General features: G+C 40.0%; 2 protein-coding genes, 2 long non-coding RNA genes and 4 other non-coding genes across 11 annotated transcripts in view; 7 read left to right on the forward strand and 1 right to left on the reverse strand.

Annotated features, from left to right (window-relative positions):
- The window catches only part of arhgef4 (Rho guanine nucleotide exchange factor (GEF) 4), a 113,594-nt gene extending 111,870 nt beyond the window's left edge, over positions 1 to 1,724 (forward strand). For all 4 annotated transcript variants that reach the window (XM_035142341.2, XM_035142342.2, XM_035142343.2 and 1 more), the window contains 2 exons: positions 82 to 159; positions 247 to 1,724. In XM_035142341.2, the coding sequence (XP_034998232.2) occupies positions 82 to 159; positions 247 to 404 (236 nt within the window). In that variant the 3' untranslated portion in view covers positions 405 to 1,724. The remainder of the gene's footprint in view (positions 1 to 81; positions 160 to 246) is intronic.
- Positions 1,725 to 5,054: 3,330 nt separating this feature from the next.
- LOC118098697 lies at positions 5,055 to 6,138 on the forward strand. The gene is made up of 3 exons (XR_004694196.2): positions 5,055 to 5,441; positions 5,900 to 5,943; positions 6,089 to 6,138. It is a non-coding gene; the product is annotated as an uncharacterized LOC118098697 (long non-coding RNA).
- Positions 5,678 to 5,757, forward strand: LOC118098975. Its single transcript, XR_004694232.1, has one exon. It is a non-coding gene; the product is annotated as a small nucleolar RNA SNORD74 (small nucleolar RNA).
- A 35-nt stretch (positions 6,139 to 6,173) lies between the features above and the next one.
- LOC118098972 lies at positions 6,174 to 6,242 on the forward strand. Its single transcript, XR_004694229.2, has one exon. It is a non-coding gene; the product is annotated as a small nucleolar RNA SNORD75 (small nucleolar RNA).
- Positions 6,243 to 6,846: 604 nt separating this feature from the next.
- On the forward strand, positions 6,847 to 7,559 carry LOC118098669. Its single transcript, XR_007032241.1, has 3 exons — positions 6,847 to 7,081; positions 7,307 to 7,360; positions 7,458 to 7,559. It is a non-coding gene; the product is annotated as an uncharacterized LOC118098669 (long non-coding RNA).
- LOC118098970 lies at positions 6,917 to 6,983 on the forward strand. Its single transcript, XR_004694228.1, has one exon. It is a non-coding gene; the product is annotated as a small nucleolar RNA SNORD78 (small nucleolar RNA).
- Positions 7,165 to 7,237, forward strand: LOC118098967. The gene has a single exon (XR_004694225.2). It is a non-coding gene; the product is annotated as a small nucleolar RNA SNORD47 (small nucleolar RNA).
- Positions 7,560 to 13,283: 5,724 nt separating the features above from the next.
- LOC118098837 (CBY1-interacting BAR domain-containing protein 2) lies at positions 13,284 to 19,429 on the reverse strand. Its single transcript, XM_035143016.1, has 9 exons — positions 18,895 to 19,429; positions 18,564 to 18,801; positions 18,401 to 18,469; positions 16,655 to 16,756; positions 15,278 to 15,283; positions 15,070 to 15,174; positions 14,848 to 14,961; positions 14,137 to 14,343; positions 13,284 to 14,034 (listed from the first exon to the last, which is right to left on the reverse strand). The coding sequence occupies exons 1-9, from the start codon at positions 19,071 to 19,073 to the stop codon at positions 13,846 to 13,848; spliced, it is 1,209 nt and encodes a 402-aa protein (XP_034998907.1). The 5' UTR covers positions 19,074 to 19,429; the 3' UTR covers positions 13,284 to 13,845.
- Between the last annotated feature and the right edge of the window lie 616 nt (positions 19,430 to 20,045).

Genomic DNA, 20,045 nt, shown 5'->3' on the forward strand with positions numbered 1-20,045 from the left:
CAGATTATCAATCATGTTTTTCCCAAGAAAGAATATTTTGAGAAAGCTCAATAGTGACAGTGTTTCTTTTTCTGTTTGCAGGCTTCTCTCTCACTGAGGTCCAGAAGAAACAGGCCATGTTGAATGCCTGTAAAAGCCATCCAGCTGGGAAACCCAAAGGTAGGAGCCCAGGGGCTCAGAGAGCTTTTATCAGTTGATGATATTTCACTTATGCATTAAATAAATGATTCCATTTTCTGTTCTCAGCGGTGACCAGACCCTACTATGACTTCCTTCTGCGACAGAAACACCCCTCCCTCCCCACAGCTTTGCCCCAGCAGCAGGTTTTCATGTTGGCTGAGCCCAAGCGCAAAGCCTCCACCTTTTGGCACAACATCGGGAGACTGACACCCTTCAAGAAGTAAAAAAAAAAGATGACAGAAATGGAAAGCTGTGGAGACAAGACAAAGAGGAGGAGAAAGAGAAGAGCTCTCTGCTCGTGCCTGAACAGACCCTTTTTAATTCCTCCCCCTTCCTTTCCTACCGGTAACATTGCCCTGATTGATATACTGATTTATTGTATAGATAAGGATGATTATGATGATGGGGAGATTATTTTTGAAAGCACTTTATAGGTTGGTTAACAATCAAACTTGAGAATTGTCTCCTGGAGACACTGAGTCAAACAGGGAGCATGGACTCTTGCTTAACTTGCTACTATACCTTCAGTCACGCGCAAACTGGTACTAATACTACTACTGTACTGCTGCAAGCGAGCGTGGGACTCCTGACTGTGCTGCCTCTGTGAAGACGTTGCCTGTCGACAAATCCGTGTCGTTCATTTCCACTGTTCTTATGTTTTATGATTTGACAGATGCCAACAGTTCGCAGTGCCAGATGATTTGTTTTGTATTTGTTTGTTCTATGTCTGCTTATGAAAAAAAAGGGAAAACGAGGAGGGTGATAACGATTCTTGTGCTTTTCTCTGTGCAAATATATAGTTTCAGGATCATTTCAGCTGGGTTTTGACGTGTTGTGTGATCTCCATCCACCAGGATATCTTTCTGTATTTCTCTGGTGCATTTGTGGTATTGTGCAAACAATTTATTAAAAAACAACATAAATGCAGCCCAAAGAAGATTCAACTCATCACAGATACGGAGCTTTTTTATTCAAACAAACAGCAGCAACCCACACTTTCCAGCAACACACATTCCTCGAGTCTGATCCTCGACTCTCCCTTATACCTACCATGTCAATGAAAGTAAACAACCTATTCTTTCTTTATTTTTTTATTTTTAAGTGCCATTTGAAGTGTGCCATGGATGACTTACAATGACATGCATGGATGTGATGAAAAATACTGTGAAGATTATTTTTTGTATCTTTGAAGAATCCAGCTATATTTAACCAGATTCAGGAAACTGATGACTTTATTGTGCTACTAGGCTGACTCTCTCTCTCTCTCTCTCTCTCGCTCTCACACACACACACACACACACACACACACACACACACACACACACACACACACACAAACAGACAGTTATTTATCTACCTGTACTTCTGATATCCAGTATCCCTGCTCTGTGTATCTGGTCTCCGGTATAATCTCTTTTCAAATCAATGCAGCCCAGTGATATGACTTTGTAAGTGCATTCAGTGAAATGTACTCCTCTCACCTTTATGTTCAAATGTTTTAGCTTCTGACAATATGGAATATTAAACATTCCTAAGCTGACAAATGTGGCTGTGAACTGAAGTGATTATTTATTCTTGGTTGTCTTTTTTGGTAATTGTTTATGGTAATGGGACAAAGAACGACAATTGTGACACCACTAAAGCTTGTCTACAGAATTAACATATTTCACCAAGATGCCAGTGTGTTGCCCGGGGGGAAACCAAGCCTCCGACCTTCTGAAAGGGGTCAAAATCACACCAAACTAGAGTTTCGGCATTTTTCGATATAGCATTTTTTTTCTTGAACCTAGGGGTTTTAATTAGTCATGTGTAGTCTGTGTGTGATTGTACTTCAAAGTATGGGGGTCATGTGGTATAAATATATTATTAACAAGCCAAATTTGGCTTATGATACGGGCCATGCAAATATATTATCATATTATTATATTCAACGATCAATTCAGAATTCAGAGTGGATATAAAGTGTGTATTTGACACTTTATATCCAGTATTTGATATAAAACAGTTTTATTCATTATCATCAATATTATTAGTTATCACAATTTGTTTATGTTTTTTGCAGTGGCTAAGTGTTGGGCTTTCATGGGCAAGAGGCAGGGAAATAAAATATTAACCATACACCTAAATGTCCTCCCAATAATTGTATGTATCCAAGAGGTGTGATTTTCACACATTTGTTCTAAAACATTGACAGTAAATATTGAGTAAAAATATAACACATCCTTTTGTGCTGTCGGTCAAAACAGGCAACTTTGATCTACTGTAAATTTGAAAAGAAAAAAACACTTCATAGCCTGTTTCAGTTTTAGTCGAACGACCGGAGGATAACAGCAGAACGGGCTGTTTGTTGTGACACATTTCTTTGCCCACGATGTGGAGCAGACTGGAGATCTTTAAACATACCTGAGAAGTAGGTCAGTGGGAGGAGGCTTGACAAGTCTTTGATATAAGTTAGTTTCATTTACACACTGAGATGTAGGTGTTCCTTCACTGATTATTAGGGCCCGAGCACCTCCGGTGGGAGGCCCTATTGTATTTCGAAGGATTTGTATTTCCCTTGTGGGGCTTTTTCAGGGCCTAGACATGCTCAAATTGTTACCAAAGTTTGCAGGGAATTCAAAACCCCAAAAAGTAATTGTATTCTGGAGTAATTTGAAATGGCCGTGGAAAAATGGCTCAACAGCGCCATCTAAGGAAAAGCCCTCAGTTAGCTTTCACCGATCTTCACAAAATCGTAGCCCAGGTGTATCATGACCAGACAAACAAAAAAGGTCAAGGTGCAATTGGAAAAAAGCAACAGGAAGCCCGCCATTTGGACTTTAGTGGCCATATTGGCCATTTTCCACATTTTTACTTTGATGTACTTGTCCCAGGGCTTTCATCAGATCAACTTCATATGGAGATGCCTGTCATCACAACAAGATGGAGATGAAAACTACCTCAAAGATCGATTTTTCGTCACACGGTGTGACCGTGGCGTGGCATCTAAGTTTGATTACACACCATCAAAACACGAGGTTCTGTATCTTGGACATACATGGTCCAATCGAGTCCAAACTAGACATGTAAGACAAGAGTCCCAGCCTGATGACATCTACATAGAAATCATGACTTAAAATCACAGCGCCCCCTGGTGGCAACAGGAAATGTCTTGTTTTTGGAACGTCTTACACTTGGAGGTATTCCTCCTCACCCACTGCTCGCAGCCATGTCAAACCTGTGTCAAATGGGTCTCCAGACATTGATAATGTAGGCATAACATTACTGTGACTTTTCGTCAAACGCCATAATAGTGGCGTGGCGTCAAATTTCATCAACTCGCCGTGACACACAAAATTACTATAACTTCGGTGTTGGAGGTTCAACCTCCCTCAAACTACATTTGTGTAGCAACAGCCCCCTGCAGACATTCAGATGGTTTTAAGGAAGAGGTGTGGCAAAATAACTGACTAGCGCCCCCTAAAGTGCAGCCCCGGCACTACGATTGGCCGACATGTTCAAAAATCGATAGGGACATGTGTCTTTTCATAACAAACAAATACGTCTCTTGGATAGATATGCTAGACCAAACAGGAAGCCCGCCATTTTGACTTTAGTGGCCATTTTCCACTTTTTCCACATTTTTACTTTGAAGTACTTGTCGATCTTCATCAGATCAACTTCAAATTGAGATGAGTGTCATCTAAACAAGATGGAGATAAAAACTAACTCAAAGATCGATTTTTCGTCACACGGTGTGACCGTGGCGTTGCCTCAAAGTTTGATTACACGCCATCAAAACACGAGGTTCTGTATCTCAGAAATATTTGGTCCAATCGAGTCCAAACTAGACATGTAAGACAAGAGTCCCGGCCTGATGACATCTACACAGAAATCATGACTTAAAATCACAGCGCCACCTGCTGGCAACAGGAAGTGACATGTTTCATACTTTGATGAACTGCTCCTGGCTGCTTTACAATATACAGCTCAAATGAGCTCAGTCAAGTCATTGGACCATGGTCAGAATCGTGACATTTCCTCAAACTGTGTAAACATTGAGGTGCGGCGGAGGATCATCCTTCGCCAAAGGAGACGATGTTGTCATAACTACAGTGTGCATTGTCCTATCACTGCCAAACTTCTGTCTCATGATCAGAGATCAAGCCTGAACAGCTCTATGTGTCAATATTTCCTCAGTGTCATAGCGCCACCTACTGATTCACCATGAAACAGGAATTACTTTGTGAATCCACTCTGCATTATCCTACCGGACCCCAAATGCTGACCTATAATCACAATCCAGACCTGCACAGCTCCATATATTAATATTAGTGCAGGGTCATAGCGCCACCTACTGATCAGTGTGATAATTAAGTTGTTGTAACATTGTCCAATTGACACAAAATTGCTCATGCTACATCAGAGCCCCTTCTTCAACAGATATATTAGTATGTATGTAATAATAGTGATGGCGCCACCTACTGGCAACAGGAAGTAAGCTTTGTTTTACAACTATCATTCGATTTACATAAAATTTTCACAGTGGGATGTGCTATTTGATAGCGTGGACCGTAATGAGCAATTAGCAGGCAAGGATCGACATCACGTGACGGACACAGGAAGTGAAGCGTTTGTCCTTGCCGCAGTGCGCAAAACGCATGCAACGTGGAGACGTGCACTTGTTCAATGATCGCTCTCTCCACCAACCGCAACAGGCTTCAAATTGCCTGTGCTCGGCCCGTTAGTGCTACAACGTAGCCCTACTTCTAGTTGTTATCAAATAATGTTTGTGATTCTTTGTGAAGTTCCATCACCACTGACGAGTAGCACACTTCAATAACTTCACACAGCACCGAACTACAGGCAGGTTCATCACTTTTTTGGGTCCCCAGGAAACATTTCCGGTGTCGTTTTCGTTATTTGTGGCGCTTTTCTGTATTTGCGTGCTTTGGGACTTTATTTTGCAGCCCACGTGTCGTCAAATTGATGAAGTTGTTTTTTTGCATGTGTTTTGTTAATTTGCAGTGCGTTGAGCTCTCTCGGCCACCGTACAACACTATATAATCAGAATGGGACTTTTACTTCCGGAACCAGGCTGTTTGAGATCTACTCTCAAAAACAGAACCAGTCAGTCGAGTTGCCTTCCTGCCGAATATGCGCATTTCATTTCAGTAAATCCGTGAGGGCGGGTAGTTAAGGGCTGTTTTCTATGTTTGAGAAAAGGGCAAAAGGGCAAAAGCAGCTCAGTCTCATTCTCCGGCTCTCTCTCTGTGCAACAGGTATGTCTCCTCCACCACGTGTCTCTGTGCTGCGTGTCGTCACTTTGTCTTTTAGCTTTTAATGTCTCCACTCTGATGTGTATTCATGTAACTTCCTCTGCTGAGCCCGCGCTCTGTGCACTGACGGGTTTGACCTGTGAGGCGCTGATGCTAGCCTGGTTAGCCGCAGCAGGCCTCGGCCACGTGTTGCTTAGCGCGGGTTGAGATCAGCTCAGCTCAGCTCGGCTCGGCCTCGTCTCATCGCAGTGTGATGAAACAAATGTTGGTAGGGACATCTGACTACTGTGAGGAAACGCCAACTTTCTGACCGCGTGGGACACTGAGACACAAAGAGGCCGTTTTCACTGCAGAGCTCCTGCGCTGCCAGACTTTAGGGTGTGGACATGTTTTCAGTCAGAAGATGGCTGCATCTATTTCAATCAGTTTCGTGCTTAATCTGTTTTCCCATCTTTTTGCAGACTCGTCAGCGACATCGACTCAAAATGAAGGTGAACAGCACGTGGTAAGTAAAAGCTATTAGGTTAGATGGACAGTAGTTTCTGAAACTTCTCACTGAGTTTGAATCAGTAGTGATAAATAAAGATTAGTTCCAGTTACTCAAGATGGCGTCCCGGACCCCTTCAACTAACGTGCCCTTCTTTCCTCAGGCTCAAACGGGTGTTTCCAGGCGTTTGGACTCATCAAATGCATCCCTGGTAATTGTACTTTTAAACTCTACTAATCCAAAATGGAAGTCGCTGATGATTTCAATTATAAGAGTAGTGGACAGAAGTGATTTCTGAGCAGCTTTAGACGGAGACTTCCGTTTCCGCTGTGCACCATGGGATCTTGGGCAGTTGGGTGCAGAAGATGTCACACAAACAATGTGAGTATGAAAATAAAAACTGTAGAACCTCAGTCCCAGATGACAAGTGGAGCTGGACACAAGCATGCCCTTTAGCTATCAGCAGGTAGTTGTCAAGACTGAAACTGCTAGTTGGCTTTTTTCACTTTATATCAAATAAAAGGTACGTAGTTAGGCTAGAACTGCAGGATTTAATTGGGATACCTATTCATAATGTAAACTTATGTTGAGTGGAAATAAAAGTCAAATTGGAAAATGCATGAATTGGAGTAAATTCATTTACAACTGACACCAGCTCCATTTGCTGGTTGAACTCCACCTCATCTGGGTCTGAGCAAGCAGCTCTGGTTCATTAGTTGGGAACTTGGTTGGTTTTAGTGAACCTCATGATCCCTGTAGTCTGACCTTGTGATGACTAGATGACTGACTAACTTGAAACCATGGAGTCTTGTTATATTAGCTCTATCTGATTTGGTCAACGTAGAAAGCTTCACCCCATGTATGTTGTGCATACTCATCTTATGCTGTTCTGTTGTCTGCAGGTTCTGATCACTCTCTGAGATCCGACTGAACGGCCAAGACGAGGTTGACTGAGGTGAGAATTCAGAGAATTGCAAAATGGCTTTTGCTGGTTCAGTGATGTCTTTAACAAATGTCTGACCTGAACTTGTAATGTGGACAACATTGTTGCTGAGTAACCTGCAAACTTGAAGCTTAATAGACCAATCACTGACTTGTAATAAGGGTATTTCTGTCTCTTCTCCAGGAAAAGGCTGCATCTCTTGGTCTGACCTTGGTAAGTATTTCAAAGTCTATGACAAAGTGCCAATGTTGGTTTGATAGAAAATATTGACATGAAAATCTGCTTAAATGGACCACTACCTGTGATGACAAGATTCTGCCAAATGATATCTCTTGATTATACCTTACCGTTCCATATTTCTCTGAGGTTGTGGTCTAAAACAAATGTTTTGTTACTTGATACCTGGTTTTATTTTAAAAGACTTGTTTCTTTCCACAGAAAGCAGATGTAATGTCCTCTGGCCCTCAGACAGCCTGATGTTTTACTCTAAAGGTAAGTACAAGCCTGCTAGAGTACAATATCTGAGTCGTGATGATATCAAATAGACTTTATTGTTCTGGATATTAAAACAAAGCTGCCTCTTTTTCAGATTCTGTGGTATTATGGCGACCGGAGTTTGACCTGCAGACAATTTAATATCTCTTGGCAAATGTGTTTTCAACATTGTTGCAATAAAATACTCAAAACGAAATATTGATGTTGTTTTTTTTGGAAAAATATGGAAATTGTGTTTTAAAGTATAATTGACTCAACTACAGAGCTGGTCAGTGATTGGAAGTCTTCATTGTGCCAGAAATCAATGATAAAATGCAATGTGATTGCAAAAATGTAAACAAGACTCATTTTAACTTAAGTAGGTTACTTAAGTCAGTTTGTAGGGATTATGCAAAACCTCAACTGATAGCCATGAAATAGTGTGGGGTCAGGCATGTCTCAAAGAACCGTTACATTTGTGTGGATCTGGGGTATTTGATATAACATTAGGAAGTTTTTTTGCCTCTTACTGATCTCAAAAGAATTTGGCTATGGGGTAATTTGTCTGATGTGTGGGAAATGAGAGAATTTTTTTTATATTGAATGTGCTTAGTTTTTAATCAGTTACAACCTAAGCCTTAAGCTCATCTATTGAATGGGCCTTGTTTTTCTGTTTAATTTTCATGTGCACTTTCAGGTTCCAGCTTTCAATTATAAAAATTGACATGGCAAGAAATCAACAGCATGAACAAATGCGTGATTCTTAAACTCTTCAAGCTAACAGCTACTCATAATGAACCCAACATTAAATCAAGGTCAAATAAAGACAGTAGGCAAACTGATCCCTTTTTTAAATTTTTTTTATTACATTTCTTGAGCACGTGCTCGTCTCTAGACTTCTGAGGACACGCATTGACATGATTCATTCTCTAACCTTTACCATTGCAACTAAATACCTAACCTGAATCTACTTATAGCCCAAATCTACCTCTAACTCTAAAATCAAGTCTTAACCCTCAAACAACCCATTGACTGTGAGGACCAGGCAAAATGTCCCCACAATGATGCATTGAACCAAGATGGGCCATTATAACTAGATAGACATGCACACACACACACACAGAGCTATGCTTCAGACTTTACCTTGACTTCCATTCATAATGGACAGCCTAACGTAATCCTTCTACCTTAACCTGACAACAATCCACATCTGATCTTTAACCTTAACCAGGAACACAGAAATGAAGTTTGGCCTCATCAGGACTGAGCTTTGGTCCCGTCAGGTCTACTGGTCCTGACAAGGTCAATGTTTATACTGGAAAAGACCTAAACATTTGTACACACACAAAATCACATATTGATTAACAGACATTTTCTGAGATAAGATTGTATGTGTGTGGGTGTATTAGCTTAAAAAATATGTTCCAGTAAAAAACATACAGGAGTGAGAACTACCATTTAGGCAGGTGTTTATGTGTCATTTCGCTGAGCAGTGTTTCACTTCGCCCACCCTTGTGGTCTATTTGCGGGTGGCAACCGACATCAAGGTGCATTAGCGCCATCTACTGTTTAAATCACGATGGTTGAAAAAGATTAAAATAAAAGAATTGTGACGAAAAGAAAGAAAATTCACATAAAAGAAAATAAATCACTACAAAGGCATGAAGTTGATTGTGTGGCTTTATTCGAATTAGACATCAAAGGTGTGTGAGGTATATAGGCCGTGTGAGAGGTATATAGGCACACACAGCTTCATCACTTCAGTCACATTAACCTATTGTGAGGAGCACTTGGCTAAAATCTTTGCGTGATTACAGAGATTAACACTTTATAAAGATTTTAACATTTTGCCGAAACGGACATCAGCTTCCCTGGATCAAACCTAAGTAAGTTGAATTTTTTCCACCTGACACTTGTTGAATTAAGCAGATTAAGTATGTTATTACAATGTTGTTACAATTTGAGCTTGATGGAAGTAAAACGTTGAGAAAAGATATTTTCATGTGTCATTAGTAGTTTTATCTTCTATATATTTTACTTAGTGTACAATGTGGGCATGATTTTGAATCGTGAACAATAAATATGTAGATATAGTGTTAGGAGTATAGTAATAGAAGAGAGAAATATTTATCGGCCTGTAATGAATCTTTGATTGAAGCAGTACTTTTAGTATTGGCTGATTTTCAAGATTAAAACGACTGAGGTTGATGAACTGGCTGTAAACATTTCTGCTACATACATGGGAACTGTCTGTTTGTGTGAGAGCATACGTGGCTTTGTGTCTAACTTCCTTCTTTTCTATTCTCCTGACAAGTCTGAAAATCAACAGGAGAACTATTCTGTCACCATGTCTCAAAACAGTGAGTTAGAAATCAGTGTAGGAGACCTGATCCCTCCCCACTACACAGTACCAGGCACAGACAATCCTGGGCAATGGCGTCTATGGAGTGGTCATCCAATGCAGGAATGTGACCACCGATGAAACGGTGGCTTTAAAAATGATCAAAAGCATGGAAAACATTGACTGCGCCAAGGAAGAGGAAGTCACCCTTCAAACCATGAAGGCGCTCCACTCAGACAGGTTCAACATCGTCAGATTCAACGAGTCATTCACCTACAAGGGACATTACTGTCTTGTGTTTGAGCACCTGGATATGGATCTGCAGAAATTCAAGCAGATCAGCCCGGGTCAACACCTTCAGCTGAAGCAGATCCGCCCCATTCTACAGCAGGTTTGTTTTTTAAACTCAAGCTCTTACACTAACTGCTTTGTAGGGTGAAGGGTAAACTTGGTCGCTAAAATGTGTCTGTTATAGTTGTTGTTGAGGAAATAACTCTGTAGCTCATGATTATTATTATGTTTTTCATGATTTCAGCTGGCTACATCCTTGGAATTTCTGAACAGCGCAGGGATCATTCATGCCGATTTGAAGCCAGATAACATCATGTTGGTGGACCATGTCAGGAAGCCACTCAGAGTTAAAGTCATTGACTTTGGTTTAGCCTTCGATGATCCTGAGGAACAGATCGGTGATCTCCTCCAGCCTTTGTGGTACAGGTAGGTAACTGACAGCACATCTGTATACCTGGGACAGCTGTGTTTGCTGTAATTAATTAGACAAGTCCTGTACGCTGGCATGTCAGGTTTATGTCTCAGAAACGTACAGTAACATATTGACAGTAACAAGGAGTTTAGTACATTTTAAAACCTCAGTAATATGTTTGTGTTTCTTATCCTAAGATCTCCTGAGGTTCTGTATAGAGAACCTTTCAGCGGGGCCATCGATGTATGGTCTCTCGGCTGTATTGCTGCTGAGCTGTCTACGGGCAGACCACTGTTCCCAGCCTCTAATGAGAATGAATTGGTCAGTATCTGCACTTAAATCACAACAAACACGTACAGTTCTGCCGTGATGTTTGTGTATTTTTAAATCCACACACTTGATTATTATAGTGAGAGGGTTTCCAGTAGAAGTTCACTGATTTCTACTATTTTACTAATGAGACAAATCAGAGACACTTCATCCATATGTCTCAGTAATAGAAGTGCACCTGGTGTACATGATCAACAATGTAAACTTGAAGTTAACTAACTCTCACAATGTTGTGTTTTCTCCACAGATGAGGCAATTTGCGTTTGCAATTAGAGATCCAGAGCATGAAGGAAACTTCCTACCTCATGCGTTCTGGCCAAGACGCTGGATGGAAGGCAGATTTATGGTAAGAAAGTAGTTTACAACCACTTAGCTGGCTCCACTAGCTCACTAATTATGGTGTCTTTCCTTCAGTCTGTGTTTCTTTCCCCTGTGCCATCCACTGCAAACTATCTCAATGAAACAATTCTTCATTTCAGTCAATAGTTTCAATTCTCGTTTGTGATCAACAGCCTGGATGAATTTATAACAGCACAACGTTTTCATAATCCAAACACGAGGACATGTAACAATGTTGGTTTTCCTCATCTTGTTAAAGGGGACTCATCCGCTCGGGGGAGAAGACGTCCAAGCAGAATACTGTGACCTGCAGTGCTTTATTGACCTAATGACTCAGATGCTGATGATGAGTCAGCATAGAAGAATTACCCCCAGCAGAATTCTCCAGCATCCTTTCATCACGATGAGCCACCTTCAGGGTTCATTCAGAAACAGCCTCTAGTAAGTTTGTGCTTAGATGGTCTGTGTAAGTCTGTGCTGATAGACATGGGTAAAAAATATCTGAGATATAAGGTGATTAAGGTGTTTGGCTCAGCAGTTTCATTTGTCTTCCAGTGTGAAGTCATGTAAGGATCTGATGGACATCTGTCAGGATCCAAGCTCTGACGATGGAGGACATGGAGACCAGGTGATCCTTCAAATGTCCCTGAAGGAGGACGCCTCCAGCAGCACTGTCAGCCCAGCCAAGGAGCGCAGCCCTGCTGGGATGACAGATGAGAAGCATTCAAAAATGAATGCAAAGCGTGGCACCATGTGAGTGTTTGAAATATCTTCCTGTCTTGATCATTTTATATTGTAGAAGAACAGTTCAACATTTTGGTAAATATTCTTGTTTTTTGCTCAGAGTTTAATGGGAAGAATGATAAAACTCTCATTAACTATGGATCTGCAGCCAAGTGCAGTTTAGAATGTGCATTTTTAGAAATGTCAAATCACTGCTTTAAGATCAAGAATTAAATTATTTTCTTATCCACATCACAGACCAGAAGACTCCCAAGCAAAGGTCAGAAGGAGTGAGCGACTGGCAGCCAATCGAAAAGGCACAAGTGGGCAAACGGGCCCAATCAGGATGAGGATGCGAAAGAGACAAGATCCCACAGGGATGGGAACCCCTCGACAAAGACGACAAACATGAGCCTCAGAAAAGGACGGACCTTGTGAGAGGCAACAAAACGTCAGAAGCTGCCCCCTCCAACTCAACCAATGTTCATTCCCCAAGAAGAGGATGAGGGACGAAGAGGAGGTGCCAGTGTTGGACAAAACGTGACGGACACAGGAAGTGAAGCGTTTGTCCTTGGCGCAGTGCGCAAAACGCATGCAACGTGGAGACGTGCACTTGTTCAATGATCGCTCTCTCCACTAACCGCAACAGGCTTCAAACTGCCTGTGCTCGGGCCCGTTAGTGCTACAACGTAGCCCTAGTTATGATTATTATTACTGCTGACGGACACATCTTTTATTGCTCACAGGTCAAACTATATAAAACCTTTTCATTATGATGTTGTTTCTACAACATCAAATTCCCAATATGGATGTGCAGTTACAGAAGTAGATGAACAAAAACCTATTTCAAATCTTATGCAAAGCTGTGTGTACCTCAATATAGCAATGCTTACTTTTTCATACTGTAAAACCCCTTCTCTTAATAATGTCATCATGATGTCATTTATACCATATGATTGGACAAATGATTGGTTCATCTAAAAAAACTGTAGATTATGTCTCTTATCATTTTGGTTGCAAAAGTAAATGGATTCCTTATATGATGTAATTTCCTGACATCATAGACGACTACATAATTCCTACAATAAGACTATAAAGTACTTGTAGATGAGCTTTCGTATCTATAGTCCTAATCTACACAGAAATACCTGGAAAATAAAAATTTTGAACAATGCACAACATCATTTTGACTTTTTTGTGATTTCTTTATGACATTATGCTTACATTTTTTGTGAAAATTTTGTTTTTCAGAATATGTTTTTCTTAAACTTGACCTTTCACTGATCAGCTACAATAATTCACCATCCGGGGTAATCCTCCTGAGTATTACTACCACCAAGTTTGTTGAGAATCCATCCACCCATTCTTATTTTGTACACACACACACAGGTGCAGACAATACCCTGCTTGTATGGTGATGCTGTTTCACATTATGCACTATAGTTAACCCAGTTTAACCACAGTGCCAGTAATGCTGCTCAATCATAACTGATTCAATCTTTTTATTTAAAGTTCTTAGAAATCCACATTTCGGCACATGCACATTATTTGTGATGAAGTTGCAGGAAAGATTTCCTTCTGATGACTCTTCCATGTAGACATATTATTAGTCCATCACACATGCAATTTTATCTGAAAGTTTAATCCTATATCTTGTCTTAACTTTTTCATGTCCCCTTAACTTCCATTTCCTGATGACATTACATTTTGGTACCATTTCATATTGTTTGCTGCATCTGTTGTAGTCATTTCTTTTTTATGTGCAAGAATCATTCATCAGATGAAGATGTTTTTGGAACTTTGTTCTGCTAAACCGAGCAGCAGGGACTACAAACTAATAGATTATAGCATTGCTATAACTATGTATATGAACTAAACAAATTTCAGTGAATTCAGTGGTACATATTTCAGTTAAACACATTAATATTGTAAAGACTGCAACAATAAGTGCTGACGCACGGATTCAAGTGTGGAGGAAACTAGCTAACAACAAAATGTTCATCTGTCCAGGAGCAGCACTGTGCACATTTGGTTGGGTCTGATGTGTGTGTGTCCATGCACAGGCTGTTACTTTTGCCATCTGTGCATTTGGGCATATTGAGCAGCGTAAGACTGTCTGCTGGTGTGCTGAGCCTCCTCGATTTCTGATTCATACATCTCATCCTCTTCTTCCTCGTCTTCTTCTTCCTCATCCTCCTCTTCCTCCTCAGGTTCCGCTTCCTCCATACCTCTTTGACGTTGTAAGGTACTACGAGACTGCAAATGAAAAGTGTCAGGTTAATTGAGTGATGTGCTTTAGACAGCAGCTCAAAGTTAGATTTGCTATGTTACCATGGAAACAGAGATATTAGGTCTCACCCTCCTGGCTTTTTCTGGGAACTGACTGAGTGGTTGCCTGCTGTTTAGGCCTATAGTGAGAGCCTGCATTGGCCTGAGGCTTTGGCCTTTGGGGAAGGCCGCAGGAGGACTTGGGTAGCGGCTCATGAGTGGAGAAGAGTGGCTGCTCAGAGGGGTATCCAGGCGCCCAGCCAGAGAATCAGACATCATGAGCCGTCCACTAAACAGCTGTGGAGACAGGAAGACAGTCACATGCCTCCTCCAAAAAACATAGGCAGAGTTTCCCAATTTTTTTTTTTGCCTCACTATCAGGAAATCTAACGATCCACAATATAACAAACTGTATTCACACCATTTAACACATAATCTGGTTATAGTGATAATAAGTCAATATGCCAAATGTGGCCGTAAACAGTAATCTAATTACAAATCCAGATGCAGAGGAACGTTGTTAGGCATTCAAAGTTGTATACTTGAACACTCTCTTTGAGCTTGAAAAGAAAAATAATAATGATAATAATAATCTCCAGAGTTGAGAGCTTGTCTGAAAGCAGTTTATGTAAAGTGCCGTGAGATAATCTTTTGGGGTTATTTGGTGCTATAAAACAAAACTGAACTGAATTAAATGCTACTACTACAATATTCACCACCTGCTATCTGACTGAGCGGTAAACACACATTTGGTTAAAGTGTTATCTACTGTATCTAGGATCTGGAGGTATCATCAAATACCTCTAGATCCTTTTGAACATTCATGGCCTCCAGGTTCTGGTTGGTGTGTGTATAGACCTCCAGTGCTTTAGCATGGAAGAGCATCTCCACCGTGATGAAGTCTGTGAAAATCTTCTGCCAAAAAAAAACAAAGCAATGTTGTCAAACACTGATCCTTTAGGATGCACATCTGGGATGTACAGTTTGTGTGTGTGCGTGCGTGCATGTGAGACAGAGACCAACTTTGATATCCTCCAGTTTCTGTCTCTGGAAGTCTGTGATGGTCGCCTCTACTTGTCTGATGCTGTGCTGAGCATTGTTTGAAGCCTTCTGAGCATTAACTTCAGCCTGTCGGTGAAATGCAGTAACACAGTTTTACCTCACGTCTCTATGAGGTGCTAAAAGGCCCATAAATGTGATAGTTTTTACAAGATAATCATGAAATCATTACCTGGGACTGAAAGTTATTGTCAAGGAAATATTGTCAAAATTCATTCTCCATGTTGTTCTCATTTGAATGTGTTCACATCTATGTGTGAAATGAATCTTATATTGTATGTTGCACATTGTGTGTTAGACAAATCTACATAGGTAGAACATTGGTTTTCAAATAACTAAATACAAATTTCATGTTTTATGAGTATTTTTAGTTTTCAGTTACCTAAACTTTTGAATTGGCTACATTTATGTAACAGCTTAAAAACAACCAGGTTTTCACAACTTTGGACCCATATAAGAAAGAAGTCTAGCTCTAACTAAGTGAACAGCTGATAACAAGTCATCGTAGCTGCAATTTATTCAAACTATAACAGTGCCTGCTTTAAGCTTGCCTGTTTACTTGGCCTTTGTTAAGAATTAGTCCTTGTTATTAGTGAGTCCTGCTCAAACAGTTCGACAATATACTGTCACTTTTTTATTGTTTATGTGCTGGATGTTGTCTGCAAAGGTTTTATATATATATGCAGAGTGAAGTTTGAAAACATTGTGTTTATCATACCTGATTTATCTGCAATTTTATACTCAATGTTGTTTATGAAATGAAACTGAATTTGCTTTATCACTGTTTACACTTTTATATACGTTTGAATCATTGACTGAATGATGTTTTTTTCACACATTGCATGTGGCTATTTCAGAGATCTGGTAAGCAAGCCACACAATCTTCATGCCCTAGGTCTTAACTTTTCAAAATAAAAGATCTGTAATCCCACTCAGTATGAGAAATTACAGCAAAAGTTGAATGTTGTGAAGACAAACAGCTAAACAGGAGGTGGTTGATTGCCTCAAACTGACCACTGCAATTCACATGACCACTAAAAATACACCTTCCAAGTGTAAAGGGTTAGGGCAAGACATGCATTCCACATACAGACAGACACAGACAGACACAGACAGACATGAGTTGACTAAGATTGGTTGAGACACTACATCACTATTTAACAGTTTTGTGATAATAATTTACGTTTGGACATTTTTTTTTTATTCCACACTGTCTGAAAGTGTCAGATACTGTATCAATATTATGTTTTAGCTCGCACCATCTCTTCATCAAAGCTACGTGATTTTTATACTACGTGTTTTATGGCTATATCTAACTGAAATATACAAAATATCTAGTGTATCATTGTGAGCATATTCCTTCAGCAGTCAGTCAGATAAATTGGGTCAATTCGGGGAGCTTTAGTGTATCCTCAAGAATCTTTTGATCAATGTTTGATGGCCTGTTATGAGTTCGTCACATTATGGAGGTTTTGTAAGTCAATAAAATATATGTTGCATGATTACATGGTGATTAATCCAATTATATGAATTGGTATGTGAAGGATACAATGCTCTGTCGATCTGCTGGGTTCCTCAGCCTGATTTTCTCCAGCTTCTGCATCTCCTTCAGCTCTCTGTTCAGATCAGTGTTGAACTTCTTCAGATCAGCCTGGATGGAAAATACAATGTCACCTCACACCACGTACAACACAAAGGCCATCAGAAGACTAAAGTAGCACAGATTGTTTGATCAAATTTAGAAGGCTGGACTTTGGGATTGAGTGTTTTGTCAGACGGGCAGTAAAGGCTGATTTACTGTTTTGCTGATCCCTTCTTAACTTCAGTTGTATCACAAGGACGCATAGAGGTCATATTAATTACAGTAGAATCTCACTGTAGTGCTAAAAACTCTCAAGTCAAGTGAGGTCGTCAGATTTATTTATATAGCACATTAAAAACAACAGGAGGTGTAGTGCTTTATAATCATGGCAAAGGAAAGAAATACAATCATTGGTAAAAAGAAATTAAGTACTAGTTTTTTTACAATGTTATCCTTATTATGATTTGGTTATTGTCTTCAATGCTACATTTGTGCTTTGTCAACCCATATAGATGTCAGGCCAATAAAGTTGACTAAAATCAAAATGATTATGTGTGTTCTCTGCGTCGCCAGGGTCTGGAACATCTAAGTTCATTTATGATTGCATTAACAATGGTCATAGACTGAAATAACAATTTGGTCGTAGACTCATAGACTAAAAGGCATTTTGTCTGTGAATGCCACATGTAATTACTGCTGTGCATGTACAATATCCAGAGAAGTGTGTCCAATGATTTTTCTCAAACTATATGAAACTAATGAAAGCCGATGAAGTGAGATGTTTTTGTCTTTAGAGGTGAAAATAGGGGTGCGTTTGAATAGTCCATTTTGCTTAGGAACCTTCCTAACTGAGTGAAATGACCTGGAAGTATTTCAGTGGCCACCATAATAAGAGCTGTTCGAATTCTCTTAAGGATAAGCAAAGGAGCTTCCTAACTTATCTTCTTCAGCATTGACAAACCAAATAACTAAACCCAAATATAAAAGTCCTTTTAATCCCCAGACTGTGGAATGTACTCGAAAAAAAAAAATTATCCACTTATGTAAGGTTTTTTCCACATATATATCCTTCACATTATCATATTATTTCAACATTTACGTCCTGTTGGTTTCATTTTAATTTTCAATTCAATCTCTTTAGTTTCTTCCTGTGAGTAGGTAATGATTAAATGTTCACTTAGTATAAAATGAAAACCTATTTTCTCAGAACGTGCCATTCTGTTTGGACAGGAAACTTTATTATACCTGTCAGTGCACAGCGTACAGCACAGAGTACCATGCATTTTGTGAGTACCTTCTGTTATACAGAAAGTTTGTTGGGTTTTTTTAAACACTGAGTGTAAGTTGAGTCGGATGTTCTCCTTTCCTAACTCCTTAAGGCTTCTCCTTCACATCTTTCCTGGACCTCATGACATATTCCATCAGGGTCAAGGAATAGTGGTTAGTAAAGGAGATTATTTTGAATTTCCGAACGCAACCTTGGTGTCAAGTACATTCATTTTAATGAGAAACTCAGCTTGAACAGGTTCCATCTTTCCTTTGGACTGAAGTATTTCTTTATTAAGTAAGTGTAAGCATTTACTTTCCTATCACAATAAAGCTATAAATATTCAAAAAACTGCTCTTCGAAAAGGGAAAGTCGTTTTATAATCATGTCAATAAAGTAGTCAACTAGTATTCGTATTAATAGAAAATATCTAAATCAAAACTCACCCTTTTATTTTTCACTATGTCTCCATAGGCTTTCAGAGGAGCAACAACTCTTGTCTCTAGTCTCTCCACCTGCAATGATAAATGTTCATCATGAAGGCACCACTGTGTTAAAGAGTCATGAAATAAAACTCAGTGAAGCAGTGATAACTCCAGTGTTCCTGACCTGAGCCTGCCTGTAGTCCTGGACCATGGCTAAATCTTCTGCCAGGTTTTTCAGGCCGATCTGGAGCTCTGGGCCCTCTGTGCTGGAGAAGTCGAAGAGCTGAGCCACCAGCAGGTCGGCCTTGTCTCTGAGCTTAGCTGTCTTCCTGGTGTAGGAGCCCAGCAGGTAGCAGATCTCACCCAGGTACTTCTCAGCATGTTTCACTGTCTGCTCCATGCTCTTCACTTGGATGTCCCGGCTTTGACAAATCAGCAGGAAAAAAGGTGCAAGTATACGATTTTAGTGATACTTCGGATACTTCGGATAATTTGAAACATACAAGATCTCCTACCTGGAGAAGAGGCTGGTCATATTTGTTCTGTTGTAATCTCTGCGTCTCCTCTGCTCTGTTGTTTGCCTCAGCTGGTTCTCACCTGCACCAGGTAACAGGAGACCGTTGCCGTGGAAACGGCAACAACAGATGGTGACTTTTAGCAGTGAGAGTGGTGTAAGTGATGCTCTTTGCCACATGATGGCAGCACTGTATTATTATGGCTCTCCACATATCATTCTTTGTGTATCGTATTCTCCCCAGCTACCACTGGGGAGATCAGGCTACATTCTTCAACCCTCAACTGTCCAGTGTTGGTGATTCACCTGCAGGTTGGACCTGTTGTTCATTCTGAAATGCTGCTCATCACAGTTGTGAAGAGTGGGTATCTGAGTTACTTTAATCTTTTCAAAGATGTCTGGCCATTCTCCCCTGATCTCTCCAATTAACCCTGTTTCCAAATGCTGCTCACTGGATGTTTTTGTGTTTTTAACCACACTTGTGTGAGAATCCCAGGAGGTTAGGTGAAGCATCAAGTTAAGCTTCTGACCTGTATATGCACTTATCTGCCTCCACATAGTGAAGCACTGACTGGATCATTTCAAAAATAAGTAGGTTTACTTCTGATCAGCGCTTGCAAGTCATCCACGCAGCAATACCTCCACTTGCTGGTGGTTTGCAAGTACTACAAAATCCAAAGACTCTAGGAATAATACAGACTCTAGGAATAATACGGTGTTATAATCTCTTCAACATATTATGGGGCTTGATTTTTCAGGGCTTTGTTTGTGAGAAGCAGGATTTTTTCCATTTCCCTGTGTGGGCAATGTGCTCTGGGAACAATTAAATTATTCTTGATAATGGATGAAAACTTAACTTGGAAATATAAGCGATGTATTTAGTGAAATCAAGAGATATGTAAACATTATAATTAAGAGCAACAAAAGTTAAGGTAAAGATACAAATCTAATTTTGTCTTATTAGAATTAGTCTGGCTGAAGAAAGTAACATCTAGAATTTAAAAATCCGTTAGAAAAATGATCACTATTTATCCAGCTGTTACAAAATCAAGTCTAAATCTTCTGTTAGAAAAGTCAGTTGGTAGTTGTTGATACCAATAGTTTTTTCACATCAACATACTTGACATGAAGGATGATGAAGTTTGAAAGAAA

Source organism: Hippoglossus stenolepis, chromosome 19 (genome assembly GCF_022539355.2).
Source record: "Hippoglossus stenolepis isolate QCI-W04-F060 chromosome 19, HSTE1.2, whole genome shotgun sequence".
NCBI lineage: Eukaryota > Metazoa > Chordata > Actinopteri > Pleuronectiformes > Pleuronectidae > Hippoglossus > Hippoglossus stenolepis.